The following is a 14,326-nucleotide window of genomic DNA, read 5'->3' as shown; positions in this document are numbered from 1 at the left end:
TAAACCAATCACAATCATCTTGGGCGGGTGCAAAGCACCGGAGACAAGCAGTGGAGCCGTGGCTAAATAGGCTCGTAACGAACATGTCTACATTTAAAAGTTGTTTTAGTTGTGCAACAGAAATCTCAGATTGGACAAATAGTCTAGCTAGCTGTCTGGATTTACCCTGCAGAGATTTGAGAAAAGTTTAACCATAGTCCTCATAAATTAACCAGAGTTTAAAATGTCAACACAAAGGAAGCCCAAAACAACGAATATCCGGCCTAAATGAGTGAAATCCAGCAAAGTTTCCGGCAGCAATAGGGCAATCCAGGAAGTGGAACGTCAAGGATATATACTATAGTTTAGTGATGGGGATGGTGTGCTCAAACGGCTCTGGGTTTGCCATTATATAGATTTAAGGCATGTTCCAAATGTCTAGTTGACCAATCAGATTGCATGGTCAGATCTAATTGTTGTCATTTTAATGTGATCCATTACTTTATTTACATTTGTTGAAGAGCTTCTGTGTATTCCACTGTGGTTTGTTACTTTCATGAATACAAATGATTAACAAAGCAGTTTTTGATTCAACTCTGGAATGTTGACATTGAAACGGTGCTGTAATATGTTGTCAGATGAGCCTGGTGTGCTATCGTGCTGATTTAAGCACGTTCTAAATGTCTAGTCTAGTTGACCAATCACATTGGCTGGTCGAGTCTACGTGTTGTATAACACGCGTTGTTTCACATCAGACTTAAAGTCCACCTTTAGCTTTTGTTGTGGCACTTAAAAGACAAGTTCCCAATCACTGTATGATGTCTGGGACCAATCCAAAGTTTCCAATGCAGAGTTTCCATCCATTAATATTGCTGCATCCCCGGGACAGGACGCCCCTGATAACTTACATAACTCTTACTTCACCACGACTACCATTGGCCAGAGAAGAGATCACTTCACAGAATCCGAGTTTATATAACGCGAGCGTCTACCACTGTATTGTTATCCTTGCTTAATTAATCCATAAACAGCTACAGGGCATGGAGTGGTTGGATTTGACTAAATACCTCGCTTTGCCTAAACATCGGCACTTCAGACGTTATGGATGAGTAAGTGCTGCATAAATCGTGGTAACGGTACGCCATGAACTCTAGTAACCCCTCCGTCTCCACGGAAGAAAAAAAAAACCTATTAGCTAGCTAACGTTTCGCAGCAAACGATTGCAACAATTTGCTAACTACACAGGTTTGTATGTGGCAGTATAATATAGAAAGGTGAAGTAAATAAAGTTAAAGTGTCAAGGTGGTAACATAGCTATACCATTGTACGTGCTGTGTAGAGATGATGAGCTGCATCGAGCAGGCAGCAGGCACAGTGCCAATAATTCAAGCTAACGAAGTCAGTTAGCATCGCCGTCAGTTAGCTAACGTTACTGTCCACAACAAAGCTTCTTTCAACGCGAAAAAATAAATACCCGGGGCATTAGCCTGGTTTTTACGCTACCACTTTGGACAATTCAGAGTCAACACACATTCACACAAAAGCAGATTACGTTAGCTAAAACCTTTTGAAGATTAGCACAAACTGTTTTCCCAGTTAGCTTAGCAAGCAGACTGATGGATTCTGAGCTAACGTTAGCCCCAGGCCAGACTAATAAGAAAAAAAACAGAACTTACATTTAAAGGACGATGTTTGCAATATTTACAGTTGTTTCGGGATGCTTTTCGGGTCGGATATCGACCATTTTAACTCGGCATCGCCTGAGTCAAAATGGTCCTCTCGATGGAAGATCCTCACACTCAAAGGATGCGGTCGATCCGCTCGTCCGACCTAGCACAGCCATTACCCCGAAGTACCAAGAAGGATGTACTGGGCATGCGCAATATAGTTTATCCCATTAAACCCAGAGTGATAAACCTTTTTGGCCCCGTAGGCCTACTTGTAATAGACGGGCTCTGACCCAACCCTAGGAAGTAGAGATTTAGTGGATGATGTTGAAGGTTGTTTCACGTCTGTGAAGCGCACTGTTTCAATCATAGACTGCAAAAAATAAGCTTTTATACATTTTGAGACCCTGTCAGCTTGTACATAGGAATACCACGTGACTGATGGCGTCTGAAGCTTCAAACGTTACTGGTGCTATGGTGCTGAAGCGCTTCCCATGTTAACTGTTTTGATAGTTGCTAAAATATGTTAAAAGTGAGAAATGTGGCAATGTACACTAAAAAATATGTAATCATAAAACATGAGAACATTACCACTTGCTAACACGTAAAAGATTTAAAAAAAACTAAGCTAATTTAATGAATGTCATTCTCCAATCACATTACATTGCGATTCATTTCAAACGTTAGCCTACATAAATATTAGATTAGATTAGATTAGATTATACTTTATTTATCCCACGACGGGGAAATTCTGTCGTTACAAGTAGCAGCATAGCAGCAACAGCAAAAAACAAAAAAACAAAACAATAACACACAAACAAGTAAGCACGAAAGAAATACAAGGCAAGAAATACAAGGCATATACAAGGCAATTTTCATATCAACCATTAAGTCAAAACAAGTCAGTGGTTAAAAATACTAAACTACACAAAAAGCTATGCTTCATTAAGGTTTTGTATGTGTCATTAAAAAACCTGTAGGCTTTTTGGATAATGCATTTATTAATCAGTCAATCAATTTACTGTAACACGTTGCAAAATACCATCCATATTTAATGTAGAACTTATGATGAAAAAAGTATTACAGATTTAATAATAACACACGACCTTGTAGAACTTTTATTGCATTGCACATTTATCAGAACAGTGGCATTACCATATCCCCTGGCTTGTGTAAATTCATATAGGCCTACCTTGCTGATATAACCAAAGTTGATAGCCTATTAGAACTAGACTTAGCTAACGTGTGGCTATTGTTAGCCTAGCCACTAAAGTTGACAATGTGGGAGTAGCCTAAATTAAGACTGTTTTAGTTCACACTGGTTTGGAGTAGGGAGCCTACGTATTTTCATTTTAATATCTGCATGAGTATAGGCACAATTTATAACAATCGACTACACCAGCAACACAAGAGACACCTTTAAAACTGATTTGAGCGGCCAGACCGTCCAGACTGTAGAAATCTGATTGGATTCACACTTCAATACCACCTCCGTGTGTGGTTCTGATCCAATTTGTAAATATTCACATTTCATGTGTTCCTTTGCTGTCCAGACTTTCTGAAATCAACCTGAATAAAATCTGGATGCCAGTAGCCTAGGCCTGCTAAACAAGGCCTAAGTGCCCACATTGGTTTGACCAACAATCAAAATTCAAATCACTTTATTTCCCCAGGATTATACACTCAGCATCACTCAACATTCATCACATTATCTGATTTCTGACATAATGATAGGCTAACGTTACAGGATCCATTGAGAGGGCAAACACAAGAACTTGTCTGTTTCACACATAGGTTTCACATTGGGATCAGAGATAAAGTCGGAAGCATATAAATAAACCACGCTTAATGTTGATTATACTTGTCTACAACTTTGTTTTCTTTATTTTTTCTTCTTTTCTTGTCTCACTAGATTACATTTAAGTAAGCTATGAAGTAAGTGAAAACAATAGATATAGAAGCTCTATACATGGTGGAAACTATTATCAGACGATTGTGTGTTAATCTGGTGAAATATGGTCACTATGGTAACGCAGCTTTTTTTTCTACGTCACTACCGGCAGGATTCGGGACGCCAGGAAGAACAGTGTGCGCCGCCTGTGTATGTGCGCCGCTCGATGAATGAAACTGAACGGGAAACTTCATTCATTCATTCAACTTCCCGACGAAATTTGACAGTGTTTGCCTAGCATTACATGCTAGCTTTTGCTACAAAGTAAGGATACCCAAACCGTATAGCTTAGTCAGCAAATGCTAGCTACTTGGCTCGTTACCTCGCGTGTTTACATTGTTGCTAGTCAGTGTTAGCCATTTAATGCTAAAAATATCAACATCAGGAACACTGTCGAAGGGTCTGCTCTGATTAGATGGCATTTGGCCGTTGGGTATTAAATTAGCCAGCCCAAACTAAACATGCTTAACAAAAGTGATGTTATGTTTTGCTTGTTGTGTTTCATTATTAGCTACTTTGTATGTTTTGCTCAAGCTACAGCCAGTTACAACGTGGCATCCTGACACTTCTCCTGTTATTTTGCATATTCCCCTCTCTCTGTAAGGTGTACGTGTGCGTGTTTCTTACTGTAGCTGGAAATATTTTCTTGAAAGTGTGCACTCGTCTGTGCGCGTGCACACGTGACTCCAGCTGCAGCCGAGTGTGTTTATGTCTGTGAAGAGCCTGTGTGTGCCATGTCAGTATCAGTGATCATAAAGTGGGGAGGTCAGGAGTACTCCATCAGTTCTCTGTCTGAGGAGGACACAGTGATGGACCTGAAACAGTCCATTAAGACCTTGACTGGGGTGCTGCCAGAGAGACAGAAACTGCTGGGACTCAAGGTCAAAGGTGAGAAGGCATCAGTGGTCATAAGTGCGTTTTATGGGGTGGAGCTAGTGTAAATGATGCCATATGATACCCAAACCAAGGTGGACAAGATATCCGGACTTTATTTCCCTTTGTGCCTTTGCATTATGGTTAACTATATGCAAAATAAAACTCCTGATTGGAAAAAAATATCTTTTTTTTACATGAACAAACATGTCCATTTCCCAGTCTGTTAACTGCTTGAGTTTCAAGTTTCTTCACCTGTCTGTAGTATATACACATTATTTCTATTTTTTGTAATTGCATGTAAGGTTTGCAGATAAATTGATCTCTCTTTTGTCCTGTTCTTTATCTCTTTATTCCTGCTTCCAGGTAAACCTGCAGAGGATGAGGTTAAGCTGGGCTCTCTGAAGCTGAAGCCTAACACTAAGATCATGATGATGGGTACCAGAGAGGAGAGCCTGGTACGTGGCAGGGTGATAGAGAGAGTCCAAATGCATCTGGTTGGAACTCAGGAGTAGTTGTCCAGCCCGCAGGCTAAGTGCCTGAATGACCAGCTAATTTGCAGTACAACCAGAACATGATATTTATTAAAAGAGTAACATTATAAAGATATTTTCTTACTTGTTACTTAAGACTTTGGGTCACTAACTAGCTTTATCAACTGGTCAATAAGTGGTTGGTTAAGTGAGGATCTAGCTGTTGACTACAGTGTTGTCATTTTTGTGTAACTAGCTGATTGGTTTGTAAAGTCTTACTTTTTGCTTATTTACTGTCTTGTGTTAAATTTTCCCCTTGGCTGGCTGGTACAATTTATCTGTGCATGTGTTTTGTTTTGTTCAGGAAGAGGTTCTAGCCCCTCCCCCAGAGAACGATGACGTGGTCAATGATTTTGACATTGAGGACGAGGTCATTGAAGTGGAGAACAGGTTAGATATTTTGATGTGATTTGTATGTGTCTGTGGCTATACAGAGGCAAGATGAAATGTATGAGGGGGCATGAGCAAATATATCCGTGCGTGTCTGAGAAACAGATGTTTTATGTGTCTAGAGAGGAGAACCTGGCTAAGATCGCCCGCAGAGTGAAAGACTATAAGGTGGAGGAGATGAACCCTCCCAGAGAAGGCAAGGGTCTTCTGGTCCTGGATGTGGACTATACACTGTTCGGTGAGTTACATTGACACGCTTTTTTTTTTAACTTCATGGCTTGTTAAATAATAGCATGCTAATAGAACACTGTCCACTTACTCTAACTTTACATTACAATACATTTATTTTAATACTGCGTCTTAACGGTCTCTTCATGTATGTGTGTAATCTGAGCAATGTTCACAGGGTTGACGCTTTTACGAACAAATAAAAAATGTTGACAGATTGATACTAGTGGTGTCACAATACACGGAATTCCTAATTTTGATACAGAACCTTAAAGAATATTGATATTCTTTTTCAAGATAATTTTTTGTCCTTTTCCACCTTTAATGGACAGGACAGCTAGGTAAGAATGGGGAGAGAGAGGGGAAGGACATGCAGGAAATCATCACAGATCGGACTTGAACCCTAGACCTCTGCGTTAAGGCATAAACCTTTATGTATATGTGCGCCTGCTCTACGCACTGAGCCAACACAGCCACAGAATATCAATATTCCATAGCATTTTCAATACCACAGGGGGAAATTGACACAAATTGAGGGCATAACATTTTAGATTTTAATTAAAAGATACATTTAACAAGGCTATAACATGACAACAACAACAATAACTTATATTTTCTGAGTACAGCGGAATGACCAGGTTTTCCCTAGGTTTCTGGAGGGCTTAGGTGCTTGGGTTGTGTGGACACATGCAGGTGGAAATAACACTTTTTTACTCAAGCAAAGCCTTACCTTTACTTCACCTGGTTCACTGTCTCCTTGCCTTAGCCTCTCTGCTCTGCTGTCCGCTCTGTGTGAGCTGAGCCTGCCCTCGACAGCAAAACGTGGCAAAGGATTTTCAGCATAGTTTTTATTTCTTTTAATTTGGCTAAGTCGCTGTGAAAAAACATTTAGTGGCTGTGCCTAAGTGTTACAATGGTAGGGACAACTCTGATGACTGTAGTAAACATTAACAATAATTATCAGTATTTCCAAATGGCACTCTTGCTGTTTTCTTTGTCAACCCAATCCAGTCGTAAGAGTTCTGCACTTGCCATCTGTAATGACCTAACACCATAACAAAACTCTCAAATTATTATATTCCACCAAAGAGAATGAGACAAGTGAGGAGAAGACAGCACTGTAAGTGACTTAGAGGAGACGGGACTATGTGGGCACTGCAGCGATGTGTGTCAACTCGCTGTTGGAGAGAAGAGAAAGTATCAGTAGTGTGGAAAATGAGTATTGAAAGCGACTGAAAAATCTTTGACTAACTGACACAAAATCTGTATTTTCTTGACTCCTTTTGTAATGGCATTCAGTAAAGCAGGACACTTTTCAAAATATACAGGCACTGTTTGTCAGTTTATCAGTTGCTAGTTTAATCTAAAACACTATGCATTGATGTGTTGTGTGTGTTTAGATCACAAGTCGTGTGCAGAAACGGGTCAGGAGCTGATGAGACCATACCTTCATGAGTTTCTGACATCAGCCTACGAGGACTATGACATTGTCATCTGGTGTATGTCTCTTCTCCTATCATTGCTTTTTTTTTCATCTACTAAGTACATATCTTATGGGCATTTATTGTTTTAGATTTCCTCTGTGTGCTGGTACCCAGCAATCTCTGCTTGTGGAATATGCATCTTACACATGTGCTTTCTTTCCTTAGCTGCTACAAGTATGAAGTGGATTGATGCCAAAATGAAAGTAAGTTTTCCCACTTGTGTTCTTTTTGGTGTTGTTGCTCAGGCTAAATTACTGCTACCATTACTGCACTGTACCCTCTTCTGCCAAAAGGTGGCAGTGGTAATCAATTTAACCCACAGTATTTGGGTTCAGAGGGGAACAAAAGATAACAATACTGCCTGTGTGTGTGCGCCTCTGTGTTTGCTTGTGCGTGTGTGTAGGAGTTGGGAGTGACAGACAACCCTAACTACAAGATTACGTTTATGTTGGACAGTGCAGCAATGATCACGGTACATACCCCTAAGAGAGGGGTTGTGGAGGTTGGTACACATGCAATGGATCATAAATAAAGATATTGTCATGTTTCACTGCTGCAGTTCAACATATTACTGATGTAAACAAATATTTTTCAGCAGAAGAAAGCATGTACATTTAAATGTGTTGTGGCTTTTTCCAAATGTATACCTTTTGATCATGGATTGTGTCATTTATTTGTGCTGAATCGATGTATCCAGGTGAAGCCCTTGGGTGTGATATGGGGGAAGTACGGAGAATTTTACAACCGGAAGAACACCATTATGTTTGACGACATTGGACGGAATTTCCTCATGAACCCACAGAACGGACTAAAGGTTGGAGGCTCGCATTGTTGTCATTACTTTGACCACACCTCTTCCTCATCATTATCTGCATGATGCAAAGCTTTTTTCTGAATCCTATTGTTCTGTGTGCGTAGATCCGACCCTTCATGAAGGCCCATCTTAACAGAGAGAAGGACAGGGAGCTCTATAAACTGGCTCAGTACCTCAAAGAAATTGCCAAGCTTGATGACTTCAGTGGACTCAATCACAAACACTGGGAGAGGTAGGCACACATATGCCAAAAAGTAATAATTGCATAGTAGTATTCACATAATGCATTGCATGGTTGTAGCACCTAAGAAGTCCCTTATGCAACAAAGTAATAAAGAGAAAACAAATTTGCCAATATACCTAAAATAAATCCAAGAACACACACTTTCTCCAAAATTGATATAAATTAATCTTACTAACTCTAAACTATAAAGTGTGTGTGTGTGTGTGTGTGTGTGTGTGTGTGTGTGTGTGTGTGTGTGTGTGTGTGTGTGTGTGTGTGTGTGTGTGTGTGTGTGTGTGTGTGTGTGTGTGTGTGTGTGTTTTTGTAGGTACCTTTCTAAAAGGCAGCACCACTAAGGAAGGACTGCATCCTCTGCAAAGACTTGGGCTGGACACTACCATCCCATCATCCAGTTCTTTCTCTCACACACACACACACTTGGCTATTAAAAGCCCTTTATTACAAACCTTACTACAATCCTAAACTAACCCTCTAGCCACCAACTCTCAAAAGCTCAGGACTGAGATGGGCTTCTCAATTTATATCTTTGCACGTTCTCTCCTAAATCACACAAAGTTTTTGCATATATTACAATAATGGCAGTCACCTAATGTTGGTTAACTGCGCGGTAATCGTAAAATACACCTGGGTTAAAAAACTGCCCCTGGGTTTTAGGCCGCATGCCACAATCAACCATGACCCACAAACATCTACAAACCTATTTAAGACAGGTGTCTGAAATACATCTCGAAGCCCACACCTTAACAGTACCTGAAAATATTTGAGATCTTTTAAACATGCTTGGTCTTGTAGATGGGTGGGGTTATCACATTTTCCCATTACCGGTAGTGTGAAGTTGCTTGTCTTTTACTAAAAGGTAGACATACTTTGCTCTGACTTATCATTCTATACAAAGCAAGTAAAATGTCACCATGGTTAAGGTCAACAGGTGGTGTCCCTCACTCGAAGATCTTACCTATTGCATATTCTGTAGCAACTGAGATTAACAAAAGCCAGTATGCCTCATTTTACATGTATGAGAAAGACTGATTGAAAATCATTAAATGTGAAATTCAACGGGAAAGCATAACTTAATCAAATTTAGCAAACGTGGCTTGTACTGCAGTACATCTGTCAAGTTAATTCTGCCCAAACTGTTGTGGGAAATTGGAATGACAGAATGTGTTGATAGCAATGGTCAAAGATAAATCTAAATCCTTGAGCATCAAACTGATGCCTGCAACTGACATAATTTGACATATGCAATAATCCTCAGAGCTACTGTGACGTTAAGAGCTGTTGAGATCAAGACTGGTTGGAAAAAAAACTTTCATCAAAACAATCAATGCCATGTGCATGTTTTGATGGAAAACGTCTTGCTGGGGGGGGGGATTCTGTGTGTGTGCACACATATTTGCCCAGAAATGTGTTTGTGTTTTCCTGTTCCATTGTTATGTAACAGCTTGGTTGCAGGAAGAACTCAGATACAGGCAAAGGATCGGTTACATTTCTTTTTTTTTTATGCAGAATTTTGAGTAGTGTATGTTTTGTTTAGAGCTTTTACTGAACAGTTTAGGTACATCCAAATGTTAATGAACAAAGTGAGGAGGAGGGATAATGATGGGACTGCAAGAAACTGACAGCACAAAAAGTGCATTTTCTGTTGTTTTTTTGTAGCTGCTTTATTAATGAAATGAACGTGTGCACTTATTGTCAACTTTGATTTTAAGTTATAGATGAAGAGGGGGAAGTATTGGGAGAAGGTGTGTCCCACCCTATGAACAAGTAGCACCTGAAGCTCTTGAAATGTCAGGTTTACAGCTCTTTTGGACATTCAACTCCTTTTCATTTCTTGAGATGGTTTCTTGATCTGCTTTTTTTTGTGTTTTCCTCATCACATCCCTGACGTCCTGGCTGTAAATATGACAATAAACCTTTTTTTGTATCTACATTGCCTGCGCATTGTTTCTTAAGCACGGTGGCCCAATGGTTAGCACTTTGGCCTCACAGCAAGAAGTTATGGGGTTTGAACCCTGGTCGTCCCGGGCCTTTCTGTGTGGCGTTTGCATGTTCTCCCCGTGTGCTCCCCTCCTTCTCTACCAACCTGATGTGTGGTGAGTATCTGGTGTTGTAAGGCTGCCATGCATCACCCAGGTGACTGCTACACATTAGTAGTGTTAGAGTATCCCCCGCCCCACCCCCGAAGTGCTTTGAGTGTAAGCTCTTTAAACGTGTAATTTATTATTTTTATTATTATTAAGTCTTGTCTAATTTTACAAAAAATACCAATACATTTACAGTATTTTTTTGTGTGTTTAAATTTATTATTAATGTTAGGAAGCATTGTAGCAACAATTCTGAAAAGATAGCTGCAAACGAGTTACAAGAGGCATAAAGGAATACAAACTATATTTCAATCATATTACAAATAATAGGCTTAACATTATACTGTAGTTCTATAGAGACAACTTAAATGAGTGATCAATAAATACTGTACAGGTATACTTTAACTCCCAAAGCACAGCACCACGTTTTGTGCATTGCTTGGAAGAAAAAAAAAAACGGGAGTTAGAAAAATGTTTTCTTGCATCCTGGTGTTCTTCCATCCTCTATCCTCTACAGTCCAGAGACAGAAGCTAGCAGACCTCTGTATGTTTATCCACTCTGGAGACAGGACAGGTTGGAAAGAAACAGTATGGATCAGATCAATCTTGATGGTGTGACTTGGTATTATTTGGATCAAATCATAAACTAACCCAAAGTATGTCTTTGGTAGCAAACCTAGTGAAAGCAGTTATTACTCCCAATGTCCTATACTTACATGCAGTGACTCCAGTGGCTAAATGGCCCATTGGTGTATTTGTCCTGAGCTCGCACACAGAAAACATACTTATTGGGTTTGATTTTGACCTCATATGTCATTTTCTCGATGGTTTCACTCTGCACAAGAGAAGAGGTGGAACATTAAAGACAAAGAAATGTGGTTTAACTGGAAGTCAGCCAAAGCATTTTAACACTAAGTGTAACTTGAATCTTATCTTTATCATGTGTGTATTGATTACCATTATTTCCTTTTTACTGTGACATGGAAATCCTTTTTGGACCACTTTGACCTGGTACTGCAGACCAAAGTAGGTGCAGGGCATCTCCCAGGATTCAGGGTAGTTCCAGCTGAACACCTTCCCATCAGTGATGATTAGGTTAGGGAGTTTTCCTGGCCTCACTAAGCAGGGGTAGGAATGAGATGGAGAAGGGTGAAAGGGTGGGTGAATCAGTACAGTGACGTTGATGTGGCAGGATTGGAACAATAGGCAAGACAGAAGGGAAATAGAGCGAATGAATGGAAATGAAGCCACATTACACTACTGCCAACAACACAGACATTAACATACAATCACTTACCAATCTCTCTCAGGTAGAAAGTCCTCGTGTAGGCCTCGAGGCGAGAATAGCTGTGTATGTAGATGGTGATGGAGACACGGTGCTGTTCCTCTTTGTATGGGCAGTTGGTATCCTTGCAGAGAATTCCTGATCCATCAGAATCCAGCTCACAGGGAATCTTTTCTGAATTACTAGATTGAAAACCAACCGGTTGGGACATCTGAGTACATTAAAGAAGTAGGAGGAGCATTGTGTCAGCAAATGGTATTTTGTCCTCACCGTTCTGCCTTCACCAGGAGCACAGCAGCGTTGGATCTGGTGGCTGATCTTCTCCAGGTGCAGTGGAAGGAGCCGTTATAGTTGGGGGCTGAACAGTAGATGTGACCTCGACCTGGTGGAACAGAAACACTGTTAGCACGCTGAGGCTCTCCCCCTCTTTGTGCTTAATGCTGTTGTGAACAATTCATCTCTCACGTTTGGGTTTCAGAGCACTTTCTTATGAAGGTCCTAGCATTGAAACATTAATAAATCATCGCAAGATTAATTAATAAAATTACGGAACAAGCCAGACAACTGATGAGACAATTGTCTCTTCACTATATTTCATATTTTGTTTCATCAAATCGGGCACAACAAAGGTTTTTTCATCTGGAAACCTGTCTGGAAAATCTGAACGATACTATTGTAACAACGTTTTTGATTAGCACTAACAATATGGTGCTGCGTGTGACATCAAACGTATTGTGTAAACCTTGGTATAGTTTGTTTATTCTACAGCAAATATATCCAACCATAACCATGAATTTAACAAAGACACTGTGCCGTCTGACATTTTTTGCATTCTTTCTATTATTACTGTTTCTATTCTTGCAATCATTGTGTAATCTCATTCTTTTTCCCCTTTTTCTGTCCAATTGCGTCCCATCATTACTATACCTCTGCTCCTCCTTTTATCCAGTTTCTTTTGACATGTGCCCCATCGTTCATCTTATCTTTTGAATGTTGTTGGCTTTCAGGCAACAGCCTCTGTCTATTTCTTCCCATCTTATCTCCCTCTCCCACCATCTTTCTTATCTCAACTCTTCAGAGACATCTATCCTATGTCTCCTGCAGTGAAATACCTCTCGCCAGGTCCAACTACACAGCAAATCTTTATCTTTCTCTGTTTGTCTTTTCTCTCAATGTGTGTGTGTGCCTGCCTTGTTCGTCTCCTCCCTCACTCCCTCCATCCGTCTTATCTTACCCTCCCCAGGGAATTCTTCCAGAATGACAGTCCTGTTGTCTGGATCTAGTTGGATCAGGATAACAGTGTGGTTGAGGTATTCTCCATCTGGACCGAGGTGACAAGTGTAGTTTCCTCCATTCATCTCCTCCACCAGGACCTTGACCTGGTTCCCCTGCAGAGCTGGTTCAATCTCCTCGCCTGAAACAAGGACATAGATCAGTGTAAAAATGATGCTTTAAAATGTCATAAAATCCCAGAGAAAAATTGCCACCTGACTGAAGAAAGGTTTATCATTATCGTATTGTATTGAATTGTATTGTACATAGCATATTTGCAAAGGCACTAATAGAAATACTGTTTTACTAGTAGTTATAGTAGTAACAGCTAAGTTGTATTACCGTTTTTCTTCCAAAACACAGGCTGGTTTTGATAAGCTTCTCCACAACTCAGAGGAACATACACACTGGTGCTCAGACTATAGGGCACTCTCAGGACCAGAACTAGATAATCAAAGACAAGAAACACACACACACATTCACACAGACTGACATGAATCAAGATTTACTATATGTGGGGCAAAGAGACAAATGGACAGGAAGAGGGATGTTTAGTAGTGAAAGGAGGAGTTACCAACCATTATCCATTAGAGTCTCGATGTTTTCTTGGTTGCTGCCAGAGCTGGCGGAGCACAATCCAGCATACAGTACAATAAGGAACAATGCACGCATCTGGAAGAAAGGGCAATACATTAGTATAGTACAGGGACTGAAACCAAACTTGTATAATTGATTTATGAACAGCCATTCATTTAATTATCTTAAATATGCTAGAACAATCTGTCAATTTCTTTCCATGGAATTCTAACTTTGAAAAGAGTCTGGGACTAATGTTAGAAACAGGTGTTAACCTCAATATATTAGAATACATATCTAAAGTTAACAAAGTGCTGGAGAAAAAAAGAGATAATAGAAAATAATCTTACCTTGACAACTGGACTTGAATTTCACAACTGCAAGCTAATCTGATGAAGATGCCCCAGAGGTAAAGTGGCTGTTGTGAGTATGTGCATGCTGTATATATATGAGAGGTTGAGAATTTCCCAGCATGTAGTAGAGGAACCAAATCGGTGTGTGTATATGTGTGTGTGTGTGTGTGTGTGTGTGTGTGTGTGTGTGTGTGTGTGTGATTGTTTGTGTGCGTGCATGCGTGCGTGCGTGCATGTGTGTTTGTGTGTGAAGATTACAAGGACAGATGAAGTGAGCTTATCATCTATCCATCAGTTGGAAACACCAAAGGACAATTTTTATTAATTAAAAAGAAAAGGTACAGCTCAACATTATTTCTTCACCCATCTCACTCTTCAGTTTCATGTTTTGTCAAGCCCGATTTACTCAGTTGTTAGGAAAATGATGAAAGCCGAGGACAAAAGTACTATTCATTATATACAAATACATTCCATTGTGAAATTGTGTGCATGATTTTGCAGCCACTCTGACCATTGTTGGGGAAGTCAGGGACAATAACTGAGACTGAAACCTTTTGGGAAGGGGAACTAGAAAAACTTAAGTGTTTGCACAT

General features: G+C 40.1%; 3 protein-coding genes across 6 annotated transcripts in view; 1 reads left to right on the top strand and 2 right to left on the bottom strand.

The window, feature by feature from the left end:
- LOC116701086 (RING finger protein 145) overlaps positions 1–1,854 on the bottom strand; it is a 15,895-nt gene extending 14,041 nt beyond the window's left edge. The window contains exon 1 of the mRNA XM_032534651.1: positions 1,656–1,854. The gene's annotated coding sequence lies outside the window, so the exon portion shown is untranslated. The remainder of the gene's footprint in view (positions 1–1,655) is intronic.
- A 1,820-nt stretch (positions 1,855–3,674) lies between these two features.
- On the top strand, positions 3,675–10,091 carry ublcp1 (ubiquitin-like domain containing CTD phosphatase 1). Of its 3 annotated transcripts, XR_004334813.1 has the most exons (12): positions 3,675–3,861; positions 4,202–4,485; positions 4,837–4,928; positions 5,308–5,393; positions 5,516–5,631; positions 7,022–7,120; positions 7,271–7,308; positions 7,509–7,607; positions 7,803–7,919; positions 8,024–8,151; positions 8,471–9,718; positions 9,755–10,091. XR_004334813.1 is itself a non-coding variant. In XM_032534661.1 (11 exons), exons 2-11 carry the CDS (start codon positions 4,332–4,334, stop codon positions 8,496–8,498), a joined length of 957 nt encoding a protein of 318 aa, XP_032390552.1. In that variant the 5' UTR covers positions 3,675–3,861; positions 4,202–4,331; the 3' UTR covers positions 8,499–10,091. The 3 variants fall into 3 exon arrangements, 2 of the variants coding, with proteins under 2 accessions (XP_032390552.1, XP_032390553.1); XM_032534661.1 differs by having other exon boundaries at positions 8,471–10,091; XM_032534662.1 differs by lacking the exon at positions 7,509–7,607 and having other exon boundaries at positions 8,471–10,091.
- Positions 10,092–10,534: 443 nt separating this feature from the next.
- Positions 10,535–13,826, bottom strand: il12bb (interleukin 12B, b). Of its 2 annotated transcripts, none has more exons than XM_032534659.1 (9): positions 13,731–13,826; positions 13,383–13,476; positions 13,147–13,248; positions 12,767–12,946; positions 11,803–11,914; positions 11,545–11,714; positions 11,205–11,365; positions 10,964–11,082; positions 10,535–10,806 (listed from the first exon to the last, which is right to left on the bottom strand). In XM_032534659.1, the coding sequence occupies exons 2-9, from the start codon at positions 13,474–13,476 to the stop codon at positions 10,779–10,781; spliced, it is 966 nt and encodes a 321-aa protein (XP_032390550.1). In that variant the 5' UTR covers positions 13,731–13,826; the 3' UTR covers positions 10,535–10,778. The 2 variants fall into 2 exon arrangements, with proteins under 2 accessions (XP_032390550.1, XP_032390551.1); XM_032534660.1 differs by having other exon boundaries at positions 11,803–11,908.
- Between the last annotated feature and the right edge of the window lie 500 nt (positions 13,827–14,326).

The sequence above is a fragment of the Etheostoma spectabile genome, chromosome 13 (assembly GCF_008692095.1).
Source record: "Etheostoma spectabile isolate EspeVRDwgs_2016 chromosome 13, UIUC_Espe_1.0, whole genome shotgun sequence".
Taxonomy (NCBI): Eukaryota; Metazoa; Chordata; class Actinopteri; order Perciformes; family Percidae; genus Etheostoma; species Etheostoma spectabile.
The sequence above is the reverse complement of the archived record's forward strand: the minus strand, read 5'-3'. Positions and strand labels throughout refer to the sequence as shown.

Coding starts and splice junctions, on each gene's coding strand:
- il12bb (XM_032534659.1), bottom strand. CDS start 13,476: ATGCGTGCATTGTTCCTTATTGTACTGTATGCTGGATTGTGCTCCGCC. Junction 12,947..13,146: donor TGTGTTTTGGAAGAAAAACG/GTAATACAACTT, acceptor TCCTTGTTTCAG/GCGAGGAGATTGAACCAGCT. Junction 11,083..11,204: donor ACAGTAAAAAGGAAATAATG/GTAATCAATACA, acceptor TCTCTTGTGCAG/AGTGAAACCATCGAGAAAAT.
- ublcp1 (XM_032534661.1), top strand. CDS start 4,332: ATGTCAGTATCAGTGATCATAAAGTGGGGAGGTCAGGAGTACTCCATC. Junction 4,929..5,307: donor GTACCAGAGAGGAGAGCCTG/GTACGTGGCAGG, acceptor TGTTTTGTTCAG/GAAGAGGTTCTAGCCCCTCC. Junction 5,632..7,021: donor TGTGGACTATACACTGTTCG/GTGAGTTACATT, acceptor GTGTGTGTTTAG/ATCACAAGTCGTGTGCAGAA.